The sequence below is a fragment of the Carassius carassius genome, chromosome 4 (genome assembly GCF_963082965.1).
Source record: "Carassius carassius chromosome 4, fCarCar2.1, whole genome shotgun sequence".
Lineage (NCBI taxonomy): Eukaryota > Metazoa > Chordata > Actinopteri > Cypriniformes > Cyprinidae > Carassius > Carassius carassius.
The window spans coordinates 28,080,754-28,100,424 of NC_081758.1; the positions used below are offsets into that span (position 1 = coordinate 28,080,754).

The 19,671-nt window shown below is 37.0% G+C and overlaps 1 protein-coding gene across 1 annotated transcript in view; it reads right to left on the reverse strand.

The window, feature by feature from the left end:
* LOC132139676 (multiple epidermal growth factor-like domains protein 9) overlaps positions 1–19,671 on the reverse strand; it is a 91,058-nt gene that overhangs the window by 14,087 nt on the left and 57,300 nt on the right. Inside the window, exons 3-4 of the mRNA XM_059548210.1 lie at positions 17,559–17,698; positions 2,729–2,878 (exon numbers count right to left, since the gene is read on the reverse strand). Coding sequence (XP_059404193.1) covers positions 2,729–2,878; positions 17,559–17,698 — 290 coding nt within the window. The remainder of the gene's footprint in view (positions 1–2,728; positions 2,879–17,558; positions 17,699–19,671) is intronic.

Genomic DNA, 19,671 nt, shown 5'->3' on the forward strand with positions numbered 1-19,671 from the left:
TCCTCCAAATCAACAGTAGAAATGCCGGATCAAGGGGAGAGATAGAAAGAACTGTAGTCAGGCATGTTTACTTTCTCTTAAATCACATATAAAGAGCCTAATACAGCTTCTGTTACAAAGATGTGCCTTGAGTTATGCTGATGTGCCTCAGATGGCAGTATTTGCATAAATATAAATGGCAACCAACAGACAATTATAAAACATATATGCATTTTGAAGTGTATAACCTGATTAAGAAAGCTTAAAGAAGACAAATATATATGCTCTCCGATTGCAAACAGTGCAAATGCAGATGCAATGCTAAACACACACTAAGAAATAAGATGAAAGTGTTTACACATAGGATTTATATAGTCTCTTCTGATTTAGAAACAGTGGCTAATCAACATTAACAAACCATATAAATAATACATAAAAAAAGATATAATTCTTATAGTGAATGTTATAATGTAATCTCCTGTTACACAAAAACAGCAGCTACACTGTGTGGCTACATTTGTGATGTACCCTACTGTAAAATCTGGAAACACTGAACGCACACCTGCCCTTCTGCTGGTCTATGTGGTATTTATCCATTGTCAGGTCCTACAACCCGAATTCCGGAAAAGTTGGGACGTTTTTTAAATTTTAATAAAATGAAAACTAAAAGACTTTCAAATCACATGAGCCAATATTTTATTCACAATAGAACATAGATAACATAGCAAATGTTTAAACTGAGAAAGTTTACAATTTTATGCACAAAATGAGCTCATTTCAATTTTGATTTCTGCTACAGGTCTCAAAATAGTTGGGACGGGGCATGTTTACCATGGTGTAGCATCTCCTTTTCTTTTCAAAACAGTTTGAAGACGTCTGGGCATTGAGGCTATGAGTTGCTGGAGTTTTGCTGTTGGAATTTGGTCCCATTCTTGCCTTATATAGATTTCCAGCTGCTGAAGAGTTCGTGGTCGTCTTTGACGTATTTTTCGTTTAATGATGCGCCAAATGTTCTCTATAGGTGAAAGATCTGGACTGCAGGCAGGCCAGGTTAGCACCCGGACTCTTCTACGACGAAGCCATGCTGTTGTTATAGCTGCAGTATGTGGTTTTGCATTGTCCTGCTGAAATAAACAAGGCCTTCCCTGAAATAGACGTTGTTTGGAGGGAAGCATATGTTGCTCTAAAACCTTTATATACCTTTCAGCATTCACAGAGCCTTCCAAAACATGCAAGCTGCCCATACCGTATGCACTTATGCACCCCCATACCATCAGAGATGCTGGCTTTTGAACTGAACGCTGATAACATGCTGGAAGGTCTCCCTCCTCTTTAGCCCGGAGGACACGGCGTCCGTGATTTCCAACAAGAATGTCAAATTTGGACTCGTCTGACCATAAAACACTATTCCACTTTGAAATAGTCCATTTTAAATGAGCCTTGGCCCACAGGACACGACGGCGCTTCTGGACCATGTTCACATATGGCTTCCTTTTTGCATGATAGAGCTTTAGTTGGCATCTGCTGATGGCACGGCGGATTGTGTTTACCGACAGTGGTTTCTGAAAGTATTCCTGGACCCATTTAGTAATGTCATTGACACAATCATGCCGATGAGTGATGCCGATGAGTGTCGTCTGAGAGCCCGAAGACCACGGGCTTCCAATAAAGGTCTCCGGCCTTGTCCCTTACGCACAGAGATTTCTCCAGTTTCTCTGAATCTTTTGATGATGTTATGCACTGTAGATGATGAGATTTGCAAAGCCTTTGCAATTTGACGTTGAGGAACATTGTTTTTAAAGTTTTCCACAATTTTTTTACGCAGTCTTTCACAGATTGGAGAGCCTCTGCCCATCTTTACTTCTGAGAGACTCTGCTTCTCTAAGACAAAGCTTTTATAGCTAATCATGTTACAGACCTGATATCAATTAACTTAATTAATCACTAGATGTTCTCCCAGCTGAATCTTTTCAAAACTGCTTGCTATTTTAGCCATTTGTTGCCCCCGTGCCAACTTTTTTTAGACCTGTAGCAGGCATTAAATTTTAAATGAGCTAATTAAGTGGATAAAAGTGTAAAATTTCTCAGTTTAAACATTTGCTACGTTATCTATGTTCTATTGTGAATAAAATATTGGCTCATGTGATTTGAAATTCCTTTAGTTTTCATTTTATTAAAATTTAAAAAACGTCCAAACTTTTCCGGAATTCGGGTTGTACCTTACATCAGCTTGCAAGGCTACAAGAGCATTGCTGCTGTCAGTAAATCCAGAAATCCCTACACAAAACAATATCACGCAATTCCGCACAAACACACAGTGAATAAGCCATGAGACAGAGAGACAGAGCACTGTGGGACTGATCAAAACACTTCTGAATAAGAAATAAGAAACACTCCCATCCGTTCTTGCCTTTACAGTATTTCATAAACATATCCTGTGGGTTTTGTTCAGAGTGGAGGCCCAGAGAGGAGAGAAAAAAAGTTTCCAGTTTCACTTTCACTTAAAATAAACCTCTCTTCTCTTTAAAGTCTCAGTCCACCCACCCAGAAAATCAGACAGCAGGTGGTTGGCCAGAATGATGCAAGACACATAATCCAAAACAGATGAGAGGGGTACTCCGCATATCCCAGATGTGGAAATCTCCTCTGAATTTACTACAGCAGTGGCCAATAAGAGCTCAATAATAAAGTTAGCAGGCTACGCTAACGTCAGCTACACTAGCCTGGCATGCATGTGGGAAGGACTCACCGAGCTTACAGCTGCCTGTGGAGGTGACACTGGAGCAGGGGCAGGGTACACAGGACTCTGTTACGGGAGAACTGAGACTTCGGTAGAAATTATACCTGCACTTCTCACAGCTGGGTCCTTCGGTGTTGCCTTGGCAGTTCGTGCAGTTGCCTGAAAGAACAAGGGGAGGGAGAGAGGGTTGAGTAAACAGACCCACAGCTGTGACTGACAGGACTTTGGTCCACTGAGCTTGACGAGAGGCAAACGGAGTTCAGTGGCGCAAAGGTAGACATAAAAATCTGAAGACATTAAACCTATAGGTAGCGTGCAAAACTGCAACACATGAAAACAAGGAAGGAACTTCCTCACATCCTGCCAGAGCAAGTGCAACTCTAATAAAAAAAAAATGCTAACAGAGTTGCAAAAATAAATAAAACACAAATTTAAAAATTTGAATGTGCTCTTTTTGCGTGCCAGTAACATTCAAGTGAACTCTTTACAGGTTAAATGTGATTTGAATAACTTATTTTATTGATTTGAAATGGTATTTGAAAGCTAAGTGAAAACAGAACCCTTGAACAAGCGATTGCATAATTCACAAAGGAAGTACGAGAAACCACGCACAGAATGGCATTCCTCTGATTATTATGTAACAAGCCCAACCTGACATGTGCATCAATAGTGAGCTTTCTATTTGGGAAAAAGTGATCAGCTAATAGACTCTTGTAGGTGATAAATGAGTCATGATTTCCTTCTTTGAGCCTGAGAGAAGAAGTAAATACAGTGCACAGTAATGAATGAGTGGAAGGAAACAGCAGAAGGAAGGACTGAGTGAGGATCGAGGTGTTGTTTAGAGCTGGAACAGGATCTGACAGTGTTTTCACATGTGACAATGATCCTCTGATTCACATGATGAAGAACACCTGTGCTACTGATGTCCAAAAGAGATTTCTCTGTTGAACATCAGCCTTCTTGTTTTTGCTGTTCTTTTATCCTTTAAAAAAAAATATGTAAACAAATCTGTCCCTACTCCTGTACACAAAGTATGTATAAATGTCACTGTATTAGATAGCAAACTATCAAACCAAGGAATACAACAGAAAGGGTTTGGAATGAAATGAGTGAATAATAACAGAATTTTAATTTTTGGATAAATTACCCCTTTGAAATGATTTAGTGGTAGACGAAACACAGACTGGATAAATGCATGTACTAATTATTCAGCATCTTTTGGGTTGAGATAGGGACAGAGTTTGGCAATACAGCAGAGTTGAAGGAATGCAGCTTTAGAGAGTTTAATAATATAAGTGTCTAATATAAAGCCCGTGACACCTAAGTTGTTGACAGCGGCAAATGGAATAACTGATGTGCATGATTGTCTGTGTTTTCAGATTGTGAACACTATTTTTGTGCATGGCTGCCAGGTGAGGAACATTAAATAAACACCAGGTGGAAAATGTATCTATTCATGGATAAAACTTTAAGACATTTAGATTCTTGACATCTGGCAACAATAAAACCTAGCCTTGTTATAGATAATGTAAATGTCACAAAAAAAATGTTTTTGAGGATAAATAATCAGCAGGACAATAACGCAATGGTTATGCTTAATCAAGAGAAGCAGAAATCGACATCATGATTAAAATACGATTGCAGCCCATACATTTTTCATACATTTAGCAGATGGTTTTATCCAAAGTGATATACAATAGAGGAGCATAAGCAATTCATCACATTCATACATTTTTAATTGTGGCATCAATGTCCAAATACGTTTTGGGTCCACTGCAGTTCTCAGTGAGCAATTACCTCAGACAAAGAAAGATTAATGACACAAATGAACAAAGCAACAGTCACAATTGATGAACAATTGCATGGCACAGGTGTAAGCAGCATCACTAGTAATTATCTGACTACGAGTTTCTGTACAGCTGTTTTAAGAGGCCACCTTAACCCGGGTCTCTGGTGTAGAAGGTGTGATGTGCTTCCTACTGAGCTAGCAGAAGAGTCATGAGTCAGGGGACTTGAGCCTTAACTGAGAGCTGGTAACTGGAGTGCATAGGCTCAAGACTGAACACAATAGCAGAGAACTAGCACCCTTATAAAGGGTAAAAAACAGGTGAAGGGAATTCGGACTAACGAGGAGAGTACTTAGCAAGATTAAGTACAATATTGCCCTCTGCAGGGGTGGAGAGCACTAGGCTTGGGGTAAACATGCCATCTGAAGGCCTAACCAAGGAGGCTTAAGGAAGGTGTCCCCTGTAGGCCGGGAGCGGAACAGCAGTGCATGGATGAGATCTTTACAAGCTGTCATCAGCAAACATTTACGCCTGTTTGATCATCTCTGTATTATGAGAATGCAGCCTTTGTGTTTTTGTATTTCATAACATTTCATCCGACACACCAAAATCACAGACAGTCAGGCAACAAGGTGATTTCTTTTTCTTCAGATTCATTTGCCTTATCTGTCACTGGCTGTGCAGTCAAAAATAAAATGGTTTTCACAAATACTCTGCTTAACAATTACAGGTTTTTATATTTTCTGAAGAAAATGGGAGTAGTACTTGGCTGTTCAAAACTCACCAACATACTGCCAAAGATTTCAACTGCTATAGCGTTCTGAATTGTTGCTCGGGCATTGCTAGGAGGTGGCTAGGCACTGTACAAACAAGACCGATTCAACTTCAGAAAACACCTCTAATAAAGAGCATAAATCAAAGAAATAAGTGCTAAAAATTGTTTAAAATCTAATTCACGCAATGTTTTATATTCAAAGTTACTTGAATTAATCTCAAAATACAAATATGGGATAAAATTACAATATCATGGATCAGTTGATGACTTCAAGCATCTGTCCATCAAATGACATAAGGCAAGAGTCTGAATATATTCAGGGATGAAAGCAGTAACATATTTTTTAAAGCAAGACAAAAGCAAACACTAGAGAGATCCAACTCAGGGCCAAAAGCACACAGATCAAAGATGCTATGTATGTGTGTTTCAAAAGATGGGCGGCTGTCAGATTCACTTGAGTGTGCGTACGTGTGTGTTTTTCCATTGGGTCTCCAGGGCCAGACAGTAAAACAGGAGGATGATCATTAGTGTTCAAACGCTATTCCCTGTATAGAAGACGGATGAGTGTCCACAGATGAAGCCTTATGCAAACACTCCCCCTGGTCCAGCTCTAACTCTACTTTCATTTCATAGCAGGAGACTGACAGAGGTCAGAGGGAAGCAAGATCAGTAATCAGAAAAACAATCAATGATGGTGTATTTACGTTAACACGAGGCAGTAGACAAAACAAGTATCTAAATCTAGCTGAATCAGATGGACTGTCATGAATAAAATATATGCAATGTCTCCTACAGTGTATAGCAGCCTATGTATACCAACAACACTATATTGTATTTTAAAGTTTTAATTAAAATGAAATGTATTATAATAAAACCTATTTGTGAATGTGTGTCTGTTACTAAAAACCAGAGGCGGACAGAGTACACAGCTTCATTACTTGAGTAAAAGTACAGATACCCCTTGCTAAATTTTACTCAAGTAAGTAAAAGTACTACAGTCAGATGTCTACTTAAGTAAAAGTACTGAAGTACTTGTTTTTAAAAGTACTTGAGTACAAGAGTACATTTTCTAAATACTGCATTACTACTGGCACAGTGCTTACATTTATGTACAGAAACGTCCTACATGGTAGTTATGAAAAATTTTAATACCTTGGAGAATATAAAAGGAATTGAAAGTAAAATCAAGTCATTTTCATCTTTTTACTATGTAGCCTTATTTAACATTTCTCACTTGCCCACAAGGCAATAGCACAATGGCAACGCTCTGACAAACCTCTGTTAGAGTTTTAATGGATTTTTTGCACCCACATTTGAACCTGACTGTGTTAAACACACTGCATACTCAAGAATATCAAAGCAAATGCTCAGCTTACATTAATGTGTAATATCAGAAAAGAAAATCCAGCTAACAATTGTGTGTACATGTGAGTTTCTGTTTTTTCATTAATCAAATCAATAAACCTAAACCAGCAAAGAAAGCAATATTGCAATGTTCTGACACACCTCTGAACCTGACCGTGTTATACACGCAGCATAGAAGAGAAAATAATAATGATTAAAGAAAATCAGCTGTGTTTAGGTCAGCGTACAAAGAAGGAAAAATTAAATTCAGCTCATTTGAGTGACAGTATTAAGCCCCTTCCTCTTACACTGACATACAGGCAATGCAGAAGAAAATACTTTCAGCTGAATAACACCATTCTCACACACACAATCTATGTGTAACAACTCTGTGTGTGTGTGTGTGTGTGTACTGTACTTCAATTAAATGTACTGAAGTCGTCTTCTTTTCTTTTTTCCTTTTTTTCCGTCCACACGGAGACGAGTTTCTGTGAATAAAGATAGAGGTTTCGTCCACACGGAATCCGGCGTTTTGGAAGAGTGAAACCAATGTTTTTTTAAACTGGGTCCCAGAGTGGATAAATTTGAAAATGCCGCCTTTGCGTTTTCGTTTGGACAGCGAATATATTTTCGAATATATATTCTGAAACGATGACGTCATCAGCCCACGTCTCGCCCCTAGTCAGACACCGCTATGTCACATAACAGCAACAAAAACATTAACAAACACTGAACGATTGTCTTTTTATTAACTAACATTAACACAGATTAATAAATGTATTGTTCCATGTTCGTTTGTGTATCACGCGCAATGTTTATGAACAAGTCCATGTCTTCTTCTCTGTTTTAAGTATACCTGTGTGGCAGAATTACAGCGCCACATGCTGGTCTGGCATGTATACTAAGTCGTTTTGTGGTTTCATGTGGATGCGGATATTCCTTGAGACGAGGAAAAAAAAGTCGGATTGGGGTAAACTCTGTGTGGACGGGGCCGAAGAAGTAACAGGTACTTACGGTTATGGATAGAAATGTAGCAGAGTAAAGAGTACAATATTTGCCTCTCAAATGTACTTGAGTAAAGTCATGAGTACTCCCCAAAAATGATACTCGAGTAAATTACAAATCCCTCAAAAATGTACTTAAGTACTGCACTCAAGTAAATGTATTCCTTTACTGTCAGGCTCTGCTAAAAACCACACACATTTAGTCAGTGAGTCAGATGTTAATAAGTAATTGCTCTGATTCAAAGTCTTTTGTTTTGTCTTTTTGTTTCTCATCGTATCGTATTCAATTAAAAGCTGTGACTGAATAGAGAGGCAAGATACATTGGTGAAAGAACTCCAAGTGCTGTTGATTCTGCAAGACTTTACAGTGTAGTGAAAGCTTATAGATCAGCAGCTGCTAGTGTACAATGTGAGTCCACAAATCACTATTCTGACAGTGGCCAGGAATTCACTGAACTGGGAGGAGAAATAATGAGCCAAATTAATGAGTGCGAGTGTCTGTGTATGTATGAGCATAATTATGAAGACAGGTGTGAGAAGATCAAACACATGCTTAGCCAGTAAATTAGTAAAAGTCCAAAGAGAGGCTCACTGTCTGGTTGAAAATAGCTAGGTTGTCTCCCAGTGTCAGCAAATGAAAAAGGTTTTGGACAAAAAAAAAAAAAAAACACATGCCTAGACTGAAGACTTTTACCTAGTAAGATTAAAGAAATTTGAAACATGGAGAAAAAGTAATGCACATGTAAAATTAGTTGGCTGATGGTGAAATGCCCTCCGCTTCTGTCGGCAACGCAAGGAACCTGGCAGCAAATGCCGCATCTTGTTCCCTATTTAGATAACCTTGGTTACACATGTAACCCGAGACACTCTCTTTTGTAGGTTCACTCAACGCTGTGTAGCTATGATGCAATGGGAACGATATACCACACCCACCAAGCTAAGCGCTACCATATCTGGCCCGATGCATTTAAATACAAGCTATAAAAACTGATAAACGTGTGAGGAGGGGATATATGTGTGGCGGCAGCATGGTCCTCTCCTCACACTTTTATCAGGTTTTGTAGCTTGGATTTCCTCTGAAAAGAGAGGTGGAACTCCTCTGAAAAGAGCTTGATAGGAAGCAAGACTCCTGGTAGAATGAGCTAAAATACCTAACGGTGAAGACAGACATCACACTAGGGCCGCTTGATTATGACAAAAATAAAAATTACGATTATTTTGGTCAAAATTGTAATCATGAATATTTAAAACGGTTATTAGTGGGTCATATGACCAAATCTTTATATGAAAGATTTATTTAAAGATTGTGATATATATATCAAATATATATTTCGGTAAATACGGTTTACTACTATTACTACTAAATACTATTACATTTACATTTTAGAGTCCAGCGAAATGTCACAATTCTCAATGCAACAGCAGAATACCAAATATTATAACTGATAACATAACTAATATTAGATAAAAAAATGATAGAAAAATTAAAGAAAATAATTAAACTGTAAAAAATAAAATGACAGTAATAAAGTAAAATAATACAATGGAATAAAAATTATACAAATGAAACAAACTGTGCTTTAAGATTTTTTAATGTGAGTTTAAAGTATTGGCTATTCAGTTAACAGCCTACTAGAGAAATTGATTAACCTAATGTAAAATAAAACAGCATAGTCATAGCCTTTGTTTCTTATTAAAGCTACAAAAGTCCTTCAGTCAAGAGCAGTGAGTGATTTTGAATGTGTCTTTTGTTGTTTGATTAATATTAAGCACAGTCGGCAGCAGGAATATAGCCTGCTGTCACTTTAAAAGATCCAATTTACTGTTATACAAGTGTTTTCATTCTCTACTCTTTACATTTTGACACATTTTTTGTATTTAACCATTTAGGCACTAAAAGATGACTTTATATGTCCGTGTTGTGTTCCGTCTCTAAACTCATACAACAGTAATCTTCCAGAGGAAGCGCAAGCAAGGAAATTTCTTTCATGCTTTTAAAACCATGAATAAATTGAATCAACTTAAATAAATCAAGAACATCCCATTTCGCAAAAGTCTCGTTACATGATTTTACTGATTTGCACTTGAAATTGGGCTTTTATGATGGAACAAAAAAGCACAGCTGGAAAGGAGGTGGAATGGGGCTGTGCCCTCTGTTCTTCTTGTGGACGTTCAGGAAACCATTGATAATGCTAGGGCTCCTTCTACTAGGAGGCTTTATTCTTCCAAGTGCAAGGTTTTTGAGTAGTGGTGTTCGGCTCATCCAGTGGACCCAGTCTGCTGCCCAATTGGTTCAGTGCTGGAATTTCTGCAGGAGAAGTTTGTGGCAGGAGTGGCTGCTACCACCTTGAGAGTTTATCTTGCAGCTATCGCTGCACGCAGGAATGCGTATGAAGTCTCTCTAGGTAGACATTAACCGCATTTCCACTGTCGGGCCAGTGCGAGCCAGGGCTTAAAGCGGGCCGGGCGGAACTAATAGCCTCGGGCCAGTAGCACCGAGGCCAGAATAGCGCAGGGTTTCCACAGTGGAGCCTGAAGCTCCGCTGCGCGTCACTAAAACATGCCCTTTACACGCCTTTCAGGAACAACTTCATGCAACCTCATCATTTCACCAACAAAGAGAAGTTATCTGAAAACTAAGAAGTCACTGGAACATGCGCGATCACAAAACGAACATGATAAAAGCGACCATTTGTTTGCATGCTTTGTTATATATTCAAATTCAAAAGCATCGATGTTTTAACTATAGAATAAGTGATACATTGATCATATTGGTTTAATTTATCAGGACTCAAAATTAATCACACATAAATACACTTATTTCTATTTTATTTATTTATTTTTAACGCTTATGAAAATAGCCTGCTTATTCAGTCGGGTCTCTTTCTGTTTATTTGTAGCCACAGTAGACGTCACATTTAGAAAAAATGATAATATCTCTATTTTTATAAAAGCTCCCGAACAAAAAACATTATTATATTTTTTTCTATGATAGGCAACGTGAGCTAAACTCGCGAGACGAGGCTTGTGACAGATAATATAAGTTACTAAATAAATACACGATTGTGATAGAGAATAAGAAGCTGACGTCTGATTTATCCAAGCGGTCATATTTACCATGTTTACTATGGTAACATGTTAAGCGTGCATAGTCTTTTGCATCGCTTATAAATATTTCTGCCTTGTTTACGTGATTATAATCCGCATTGGATCAAGTTATTTCAAACACTCGCTGCTGACTGAAAGTGAGTTTTGAGCTTGACTTATTTAAAAAAGTGTTTCATGCTGGTGTTAAAGCTGTTATCTTTCTGAAATGATCCATAGCGCAGACGCTCTCTATTTTTATAAAAGCTCCCAAACAAAAATCTTTATTATATTTTGATGATATGCAACGTGGAGCTAAACTCACGAAACGAGACGACATATAAAATGTTACTTAATAAATACACAATTGTGATAGAGAATAAGAAGCTGACGTCTGATTTATCCAAGCGGTCATATTTACCATGTTTACTATGGTAATGTTAATTTTTAGCGTGCATAGTCTTTTACATCGCTTATAAATATTTCTGCCTTGTTTAGTGATTATAATCCACATCGGATCAAGTTATTTCAAACACTTGCTGCTAACTAAGAGTGAGTTTTGAGCTCAACTTATTTTAAAAAGTCTTTAATACCAGTATTAAAGCTGTTATCTCTCTGAAATGATCTGCAGCGCTGAGCTCTCTAGACGCGGAGAAACTCCGCCTTTGTTCATAACCCCTCCTCTAGCCCCAGCTGGCCCGCTTTGGCCCAAGGTTTTCGTCGGGCCAAAAAAAACTGGCCGTTGGCCCCGAGAAAGCCCCGGCGAGGCACGGCTGGCCCTGGCACGCACTAGCACGCCCAGTTTAAGCTCGATAGTGGAAACACGGCTCTTGTTTGGTCTTCGTTTATGCGTGGGGTAAGGTGTTTGAGGCTGGCCTGCCCTGTCAGTGTTCCTTCCTGGGACTTGTCTGTCATGCTTGAGAGCTTATTGGAGTCACCATTTGAGCCTTCGGAGTCAGTTCCTGAACAGATTCTGCCCCTTAAGGTGATGCTCCTGTTGGTGTTTGATTCTATCGCGTAGGGAATTTGCAGGCTCTCTCTGTTAGTGAGTCATTCATGGAGTTTGCTCCGGGCCTTGTTAAGGTATTCCTATGGCCCAGATCTGGTTATATCCTCAAGGTCTTGCCCATCATTTTGCTCACAGTTGATTCATTCCTTCTGTCTTCCTCCTTTTGTTCCTTTTTAGGATGAGAAGCTTACATGCTCTGCCCTGTTATAGCCAAAACTGAAACCTAAAATAAGCATTATATGGTTGAAAACACTGAATATTGTGATAATATGACAAGCTATCAGCACGTCTGGTCTGTCTCTGCATCAGCCAAAGCGCGAAAGCGGATTTAAATTCAACAGTTGATGACTTAACGCACTGAAAGTTCTAATCACACCCGTGTGATCGTACGCTTCAGGGACCAGCCAAGACTGATCACACCGGTGTGATCGTACACGTTAAATAGTTAATTGTAACCTTACAGTAACATAAAAGGGTTCCCATAGTTTAGAGCATAAACTGAGGTAGATTTTTATCCCCAAGAAATTTTAAATTTTAATTTCAAGGAAATTAGCACCAGGTGCCAGATTAACATCAAGAACTTGGAGGTATCTGTAAGTGTTCTTTAATTTTGATCAGAGTTCTTTTTCAAATATCTACTTTAAGTTTGTATACTGTGCTTTAGAATATAGCCCAATTAATTTATGAAATATGCTTAAAAAACTGCCCTTCCTGTTATTATAACTTGAAATAGGACTAAGCAGTGACCTTGACATTTGGGAAATTGTAGGTTGTTCTCTAATTTTGATCTCCACTGTATATTAAATTAAAAACTCAAATAAAAAAACTTGAGAAATGAGAAATGTTGCCTTTGCAATTAATAAAATAAATAAGTTGAAGTACTAAAATGACTAAAACCGAAATGGAAACAAACATCAATTCATGTTATATATAAACATGAAAAAATAAATAAATAAGTAATTGATAAAAGCACATAATATAAAACTGAAAGTAAAATTAAAATAACTGAAAATATACAAATAATTCAATTTAATAATCTAATTCAAAATATTAATAAATACTATAATGATATATTAATTATACAAAAATAACAATAAATCTAAATTAAAACATATTAAATAAGACAATGTATTACAAACAAAACATAAAATTCAATTTAAAAGCACTTACACAGACCAAAGAGAAAAGGTTATCTATAGACAGGATTTAAACAAATCAATAGTAATGTTGGGTAAAATCTTCTGAAAGGCTTCACAACCCTGGAGCGACCAGAGAGCAGAACGCACACAACCACACTTCAAGTCTGACTGGGATTATCTGAAGACCTCAGAGGTGTAATGCTGGATTACTGCAGTGGAGTAAATGAATATCAACCATGATAAAATTAATTGCATGACTGACTATGTCGAAAGCAATTTTAAGGTCCAGAAAAGACTTTAGAGTTCACAGACAACAATAAATCATTACATTTTCAGAAGAGCAGACTCTATACTATGACACGTCCTGAAAACGGAACAGGATTTCTTTGTAATATTGTTTGAAAGCAAGGGGAAAATGTGTTTTGGAAACTGGGTTGAAAAAGGTTTAATTTGAAAGGGTCATCACTGTAAACTGTACTGAATAATTCCACTGATTAGGCAGCTATTTATTGAACTAAATACAGCTTTGTTTGAAAACTTTATGAGAAATGTACAGGCCCAAACTGACTGAATTTAGTAAAAAAAAAAAAAAAAAAAAGGTCCTCAACTGTTGCAACTTAAATCTACAAAATCTTTCAACAGATAATAAACAGCACTTGTAACAACTTTAAAAGTCTTGTTGTTAATCCCCAGACTTTTCCAGAAGACCCGAGAAAGTAAAAAATATTGAATAAAATCATACTTATTTGTTTATCTTTCTGTAAAAAACACCATAATAACTAAAACTAGCAGTGAAGGTTTTGATGGTTTTTGTATCATAGTGAACAGAAATGTAATTTCTGAAAAGGAAATCTCTGCTGTGGATATGTAAAATTAATGCACCAACATATTGTCAGTGGCTGATCTGGAAAATCAGACAGGAAACAGGATTATTTCAGGTCTAAAATGTACATTAAGATGAAATTTTTAAGCCAAGAATGTTGTGCAGAAAAGACCAAAGAGCTACACATTCACATCTAGGTTTTCTACAACAGCTCAAATTGTGCTGAACTAATGTAACGATATCCGTTGGTCTCACTGCATGGACTGACGAGATTCACCAGCTTGGAGGCACTGCTTGGGACAGTTTGACTCCTGCTGTGGTATCTGATGTAATGTACATTATTGGCTTTTTGAAAGCAGAGTGCATGCTGACAGGAACATTAAGCACCACTGGAGTGGCACAAATGGATGATAGGGGAAAAAAGCCCAGACAGCTATAGGGACAATGCATCAAATATCAAAAAAGAGAGAAAGAATACCTGCAAATATCTGAGATGACAGGCTTCTGTTCCAATATACCATTATAAAAATATGTTCCCAATTAACAAGAATTGTGGGGGAAAAGCCTATTCTGCAGATGACACTAGATACTGAAAATTATAACTGGTTGTTAAGGCGAACATTAACAGCAGAAATATCTGACAGAAAATCAACTGAAGGAAAGAGAGAAAACAATTAGCAACAAATCACTTGATGGATTCATATTAAGCAAGGTTCAAACCTTAAAGTGATAATTCACCCTAAAATGAAAATTTGATGTTTATCTGCTTACCCCCAGGGCATCCAAGATGTAGGTAACTTAGTTTCTTCAGTAGAAAACAAACAACAATTTTTAACACAAACCGTTGCAGTTTGTCAGTCTTATAGTGGAGATGAATGGGAATCATGACTAAAGCATATAATAAAACAAACAAAAAAAAAACATACTCAGACAAAACCAAATTCAACCCTGCGGCTCGTGACAATAGATTGATATGTAAAGAAACAAAACGATCGGTCTGTGCAAGAAACTGAACAGTCCTTGTATAGTTTTTAACCTCTGAGTTAACTGTTCAAACTCTCCTAAGCGCGTTCTCAAGCAGGAGCTTGCTTTATGGCAGATCGCAGACTTATAAGTGCATTAACGCCATCTATCTCTCAAATGAACCATTGATACTCTATCTAGTACAATCTCAATAAGGAGTGTCAATGGTCCACTGTAATAAGAGCCACATGTATTACTTTTCTGATGCAGTAAACACATGCTTGGTAGCTCACCTGGTACAGAACTGCACTTGTGAAGTGGTGCACTCAGCTACGAGTCCCACGAAACATGAGTTAAAATGAAAGAGCTCAAAGCCTTGTAAGCAAGCTAAAATGGCGGGGTTGCTTGAGCAAACACATTTTTATCTCACTTTTGTGTTTGTAACACTAACACTGTTGGTGAGGTTTAAGATAGGGTTTAAGTGTAGTGTAGGTGGCAGACATTTAATTTCCAAACGTCCGTGACCAACAAAGAAGCAATATAAGAAAATATTGGACCACTCTTTGAACATTTCACTTTGATAGTGTTGCTAAACATGCAAGAAGGCATGTAATATTTTGTAGAAATTATGCCACAGGCACATATTTCTAATGATCCTAGGTTGAAAAATATATCCCTGCCTTTAGATTTTAGATACGAGGTACCCTTTTGCAAGTTTGAAAATACCTGTCTGTTTGAAAAATGGACAGCCTGTGTAGAGAGATACAGGATTGGTTAAAGCCCTGCATTGCTACTGTGCATACAGCAGCAGAAAGTGCTTATGTGCGGTTGTTGAGTTACAGTGATGACATGGCTCCTGCGCATCAGCATCAACACCAACACCAACACCAGTCTTTGGCTACTGCAGTGAACTGACACAACAAAAGCCTATTTAAGTTACACTGTTGCAATGCCATCCTTTCTCTAATGCTGTGGTTCTTAATCCCTATTATAATGGAATAGGAGGCTTGTTAAATTGTTGCACTGCTCTTTTTCTCAAACTTTATATAAAAAAAACGTATTTTTGAAGTTTTGGTTTTCATGTTTCTAAATGTAACTCTGCTATCATTTTTAACAAAACACAGGAAAGGATTCAAAATGGAAAACCGGAACCACCCTCTAAAGGACTGTAATAAAAAAATAAAAATAAAAAGGCAATAAATGTTTATTTGACAGTAAAATTACAACTTATGTGCAAATATTAACATTAATTTTTTATATTATTTTGAACTATTACAGCTTTTGGAGACCTTAAAGATTATTATTTATTTTTTTGACAACAGATTTATAAACCATTTTCATAAAACATTTGTGAAGATGGTTGAAAACGCATTTTGTTTTGCAAATTATGAACAACATAAATGTCCTAAACTTAACTAGACACTTAGAGATGCTGAAAACACCGGTTCAGTAGCTCCACGCAAGTAACACAATGGAGCATGGCACTCTGAAGCATGCACAGCATCAGACTGTATACTTATATAATTTAAAACACAGTCCTTGTGAATTGATAATTGGATCAAGTGGTGAGTAACACTATTTCATATAGTAGTCAAAAAACTATTTTTACTTGCATTTGGCACTAGGTGAGTGTTAAATTTCGAACCGTGTCTGACATGCTAAGGGTGCCCAGCACACAGCCGCTTCATGGCGCCGCTAGCAATTGCTGTCAGAAACAATCCATCCATTAAATACAAATGTATTTGAAATCACATAATTTTGCAGTTTTAGTAATTGTTTAAGGACATATTGCGATTCATATATGTCATACTTCCCAGGTTGGAAAATGTTAATCTGCATAAATACAGCAAAATCACAGTACTCAGATATGATCATTGTATGTTTTAGACAATCTAAAGGTCTGCAATCTACACAGAAAATGACCTTAACACTAGAACCGCCACGGGGTAAATTTTACCCATGGATGTTTTTAAAACGTACAAAAAATATTTTTTCAAATTTCTTTAAATATTTTTTAATTTTTGTTTCGCCATTTCTATCGTTTATTGTTCGCTTCTGTGTTGCTATTTATTCTAATCTGCCAGTTTCCTACTGAAAGAAGAAAAATCCGATCTGATGTAATAAATAAAACCTTTCTCTCTCTGTTTTTTTTTTACCCAAAGTTTATTGGTGTTCTTCTTGTATTATTTAAATTATGAATGATATAACTAAACAAAACAATAACTAATTAGGTGAAGCTGTGCGCTTGTCATGGCATCATACTATGCAATGTGGTGAATTATTAAAAACTCATAGGCTATTCTAGTAATTTAAATAACATTGGTTATCTTAATATATTGATTAATGATATTGTATTATAATAACCTATAACACCACCCAAATATTTATTTACTTCCTTTTAATTCTCGTTGTCAGTGCAGGCTTGTTCAGCTTAATACTGACCGTTATTAAAAGTGAATAGTGTAGCCTGCATAAAAAAAAAAGCCTTGAACATAAAACAACAGGACAAAAATATAGTTGATGACTAGACATAATCATTTCATGACTCTAGACACTTCTTTGTGAAGACAGTAGCATAATACAGTGAAATAATAGGTTCTTTAGCCATATAAAAACAGCTGGTATGTGCTACAGTAAAATTTACCCGCTGGCACTTTTAGGTATACAGTGAACGTTAAAGCAGCTGATAACGCTGATCTATACATATACAGATTCAATCCCAGCAAGGGGCTAACCGTGAACTATCATTATTAATCTAACATTTAATCTCAATTAGCTCCAGGAGTTTGGGGGTTTGTCACTGTAATAAATGTACTTGGGTAAAAGCATCAGTTAAAGGACTAATTAGATAGATTACATTACGTTTCTAGAGATTGAGGTTCTTTATGTTGTATACATGTGGGTGGCTCACCTGACTGTGGGTGGCAGTAGCTGCTATGATTATTGCATTGGCAAGGTTGGCACCCTGTGCTGCTGAAGTTCGAGAAGCCTGGGCGGCAGTCATCACACTTGTCCCCGTGCACTCCAATCTTGCAGATGCACATGCCTGAACTGCCAGAAAAATACAGAGTAACAGTAATGGAGTTAGAAAGCACACTGGTTAATACAGAAGCATACATTATCTTTCAAAAGCCAGACACAGAGAGGTTAAAACCTCTGTCCACATCAAACACCAGGTTTCCTCTGAACTGCCAGAATAGCTGATCCTTCCTATCCATCACAAGTTAATAGAACCGCTCTATGAAAGCCGAAGCAACATCTGTTAGAAATAATGCTGTTAAACTAAAGGCATAAAAACAATTTATCTTTGATGGAAATCCAAATTGATCAATTTATCAAATTCAGGCATAAAAAATATGAAATGACTAAGGTTTGTGGACAACAAATACCTAAACGTATTTGATTGCATTGGATTTAAAGGGGACCTATTATGCAAAATTCACTTTCACATGTTGCTTGGACATAAATGTGTGTTGGCAGTGTGTGTACATAACCACCCTTATACCCTTAAAACTTCACATACACACTCTGGGGACATCAAAGACTTATGTTACATCTTGTGAAAAGGGGCATAAAAGGTCCCCTTTAACAGCAGGTAGGATACACCAGAACTTTTCCTGCCCTGGGTTACATGAGAAATGATTATACACCGGTAGATTAGTCATTAGTGCCTGTGCGTGTAATAAAATCTCTTTGTACTGCTTAGAACAGAAACAGAGCAGGGTAAATGCTTTACATGAGAAATTAAAGTGTAACAATATCAAACAACAATAAACAATATCAGAGCATTTAAAATAAAAAGGAACAGAAATTCCCAGAGATTAAAAAACTTCTGATTACACACTTCAGTCTTTGAATGAGAAATGCAGAAGTATGATTTCTTCTGAGAGGCTTGTGAAATCTATGAAAAATATCTGCAATTATTTATTTCAAGCACAGGCACACACAAACACAACCACACACACAAAGACACAAACACACACACACACACACACTATGCTTGCCGCGATAGAAGGTGTTTACGGTGATAACGGTGTTAAGGCACAACACGTCACTTGCTTACTGCGGCAACGTCGTTTATATTTTTTTTATAGTAATAAAAATTATTTAGTACAGTAAAAAAGCAGACACTTCAATTAAACACTGAACACGGCTGCTCAATGAAACATGCCCAACGACAGCCACATCACAGATCAGATTTCATTTATCCAGTGAGGAGAGTGAGTCCAGCTGACAGACAAGAGTGAGGTGAGACAGACAAGACAAAGGCTGATGATTTAGTTTCGTAACGAAATGCAAAAGTTTGGCAATATTTTGGATTTTGAAAAGCTTGTTTACTTTTGCAGTTTATCTAAGGTGATTTTGGAAGTTTCTTTAAACATTAGTTTCTTATTTAATTGGTTCCCAATAGCTGATTTTTACTTTATTTGACATCAAGGTTTATGCTGTTCCTCCAAGCTTTCTTATTCTTTTTGCTAATAAGCGTTCTACTTTTCTTATTTATTTGGTTATATAAGTTATTATACATGTTTACTTAGTCTATTTCCAGTTTTGTATACCTATTTAAACTTCATGCAAGTTATTTGTTATTTTATATTATACAAAGCCTGCCCTATAGAATAGGGCATTTTTATTTATTTTTTTGTTAATAAAAATACTTAGTTTTATAAATATGCTAAATTGAGTTTGACGTTTTATTTTGTTGTTGCATTCAAGCAATTGTCACAGAACTGCCGCTAATTCGAAAGTGGAAGTAAAATGCCTACGGCACTTTTAAGCTATTTAAAAGTGAAGGAAAGTGTGGGAAAGAGGGAAGATTCAAACAAACTAAAAACAAACAATTGCTTTACAATTGTCGCTATTTGAAAGTGAAAGTAAAACGCACACTTCGCTTTTACAAGCTATTTAAGATCGAAGAAAAGCCAGGAAAAGAGGAAATTACCAGTGTTGTCACACGTCGATTAACTGGTGGGAAAATTTCCATTTTCTTCACAACCCTAACACACACATACACACAAACACAC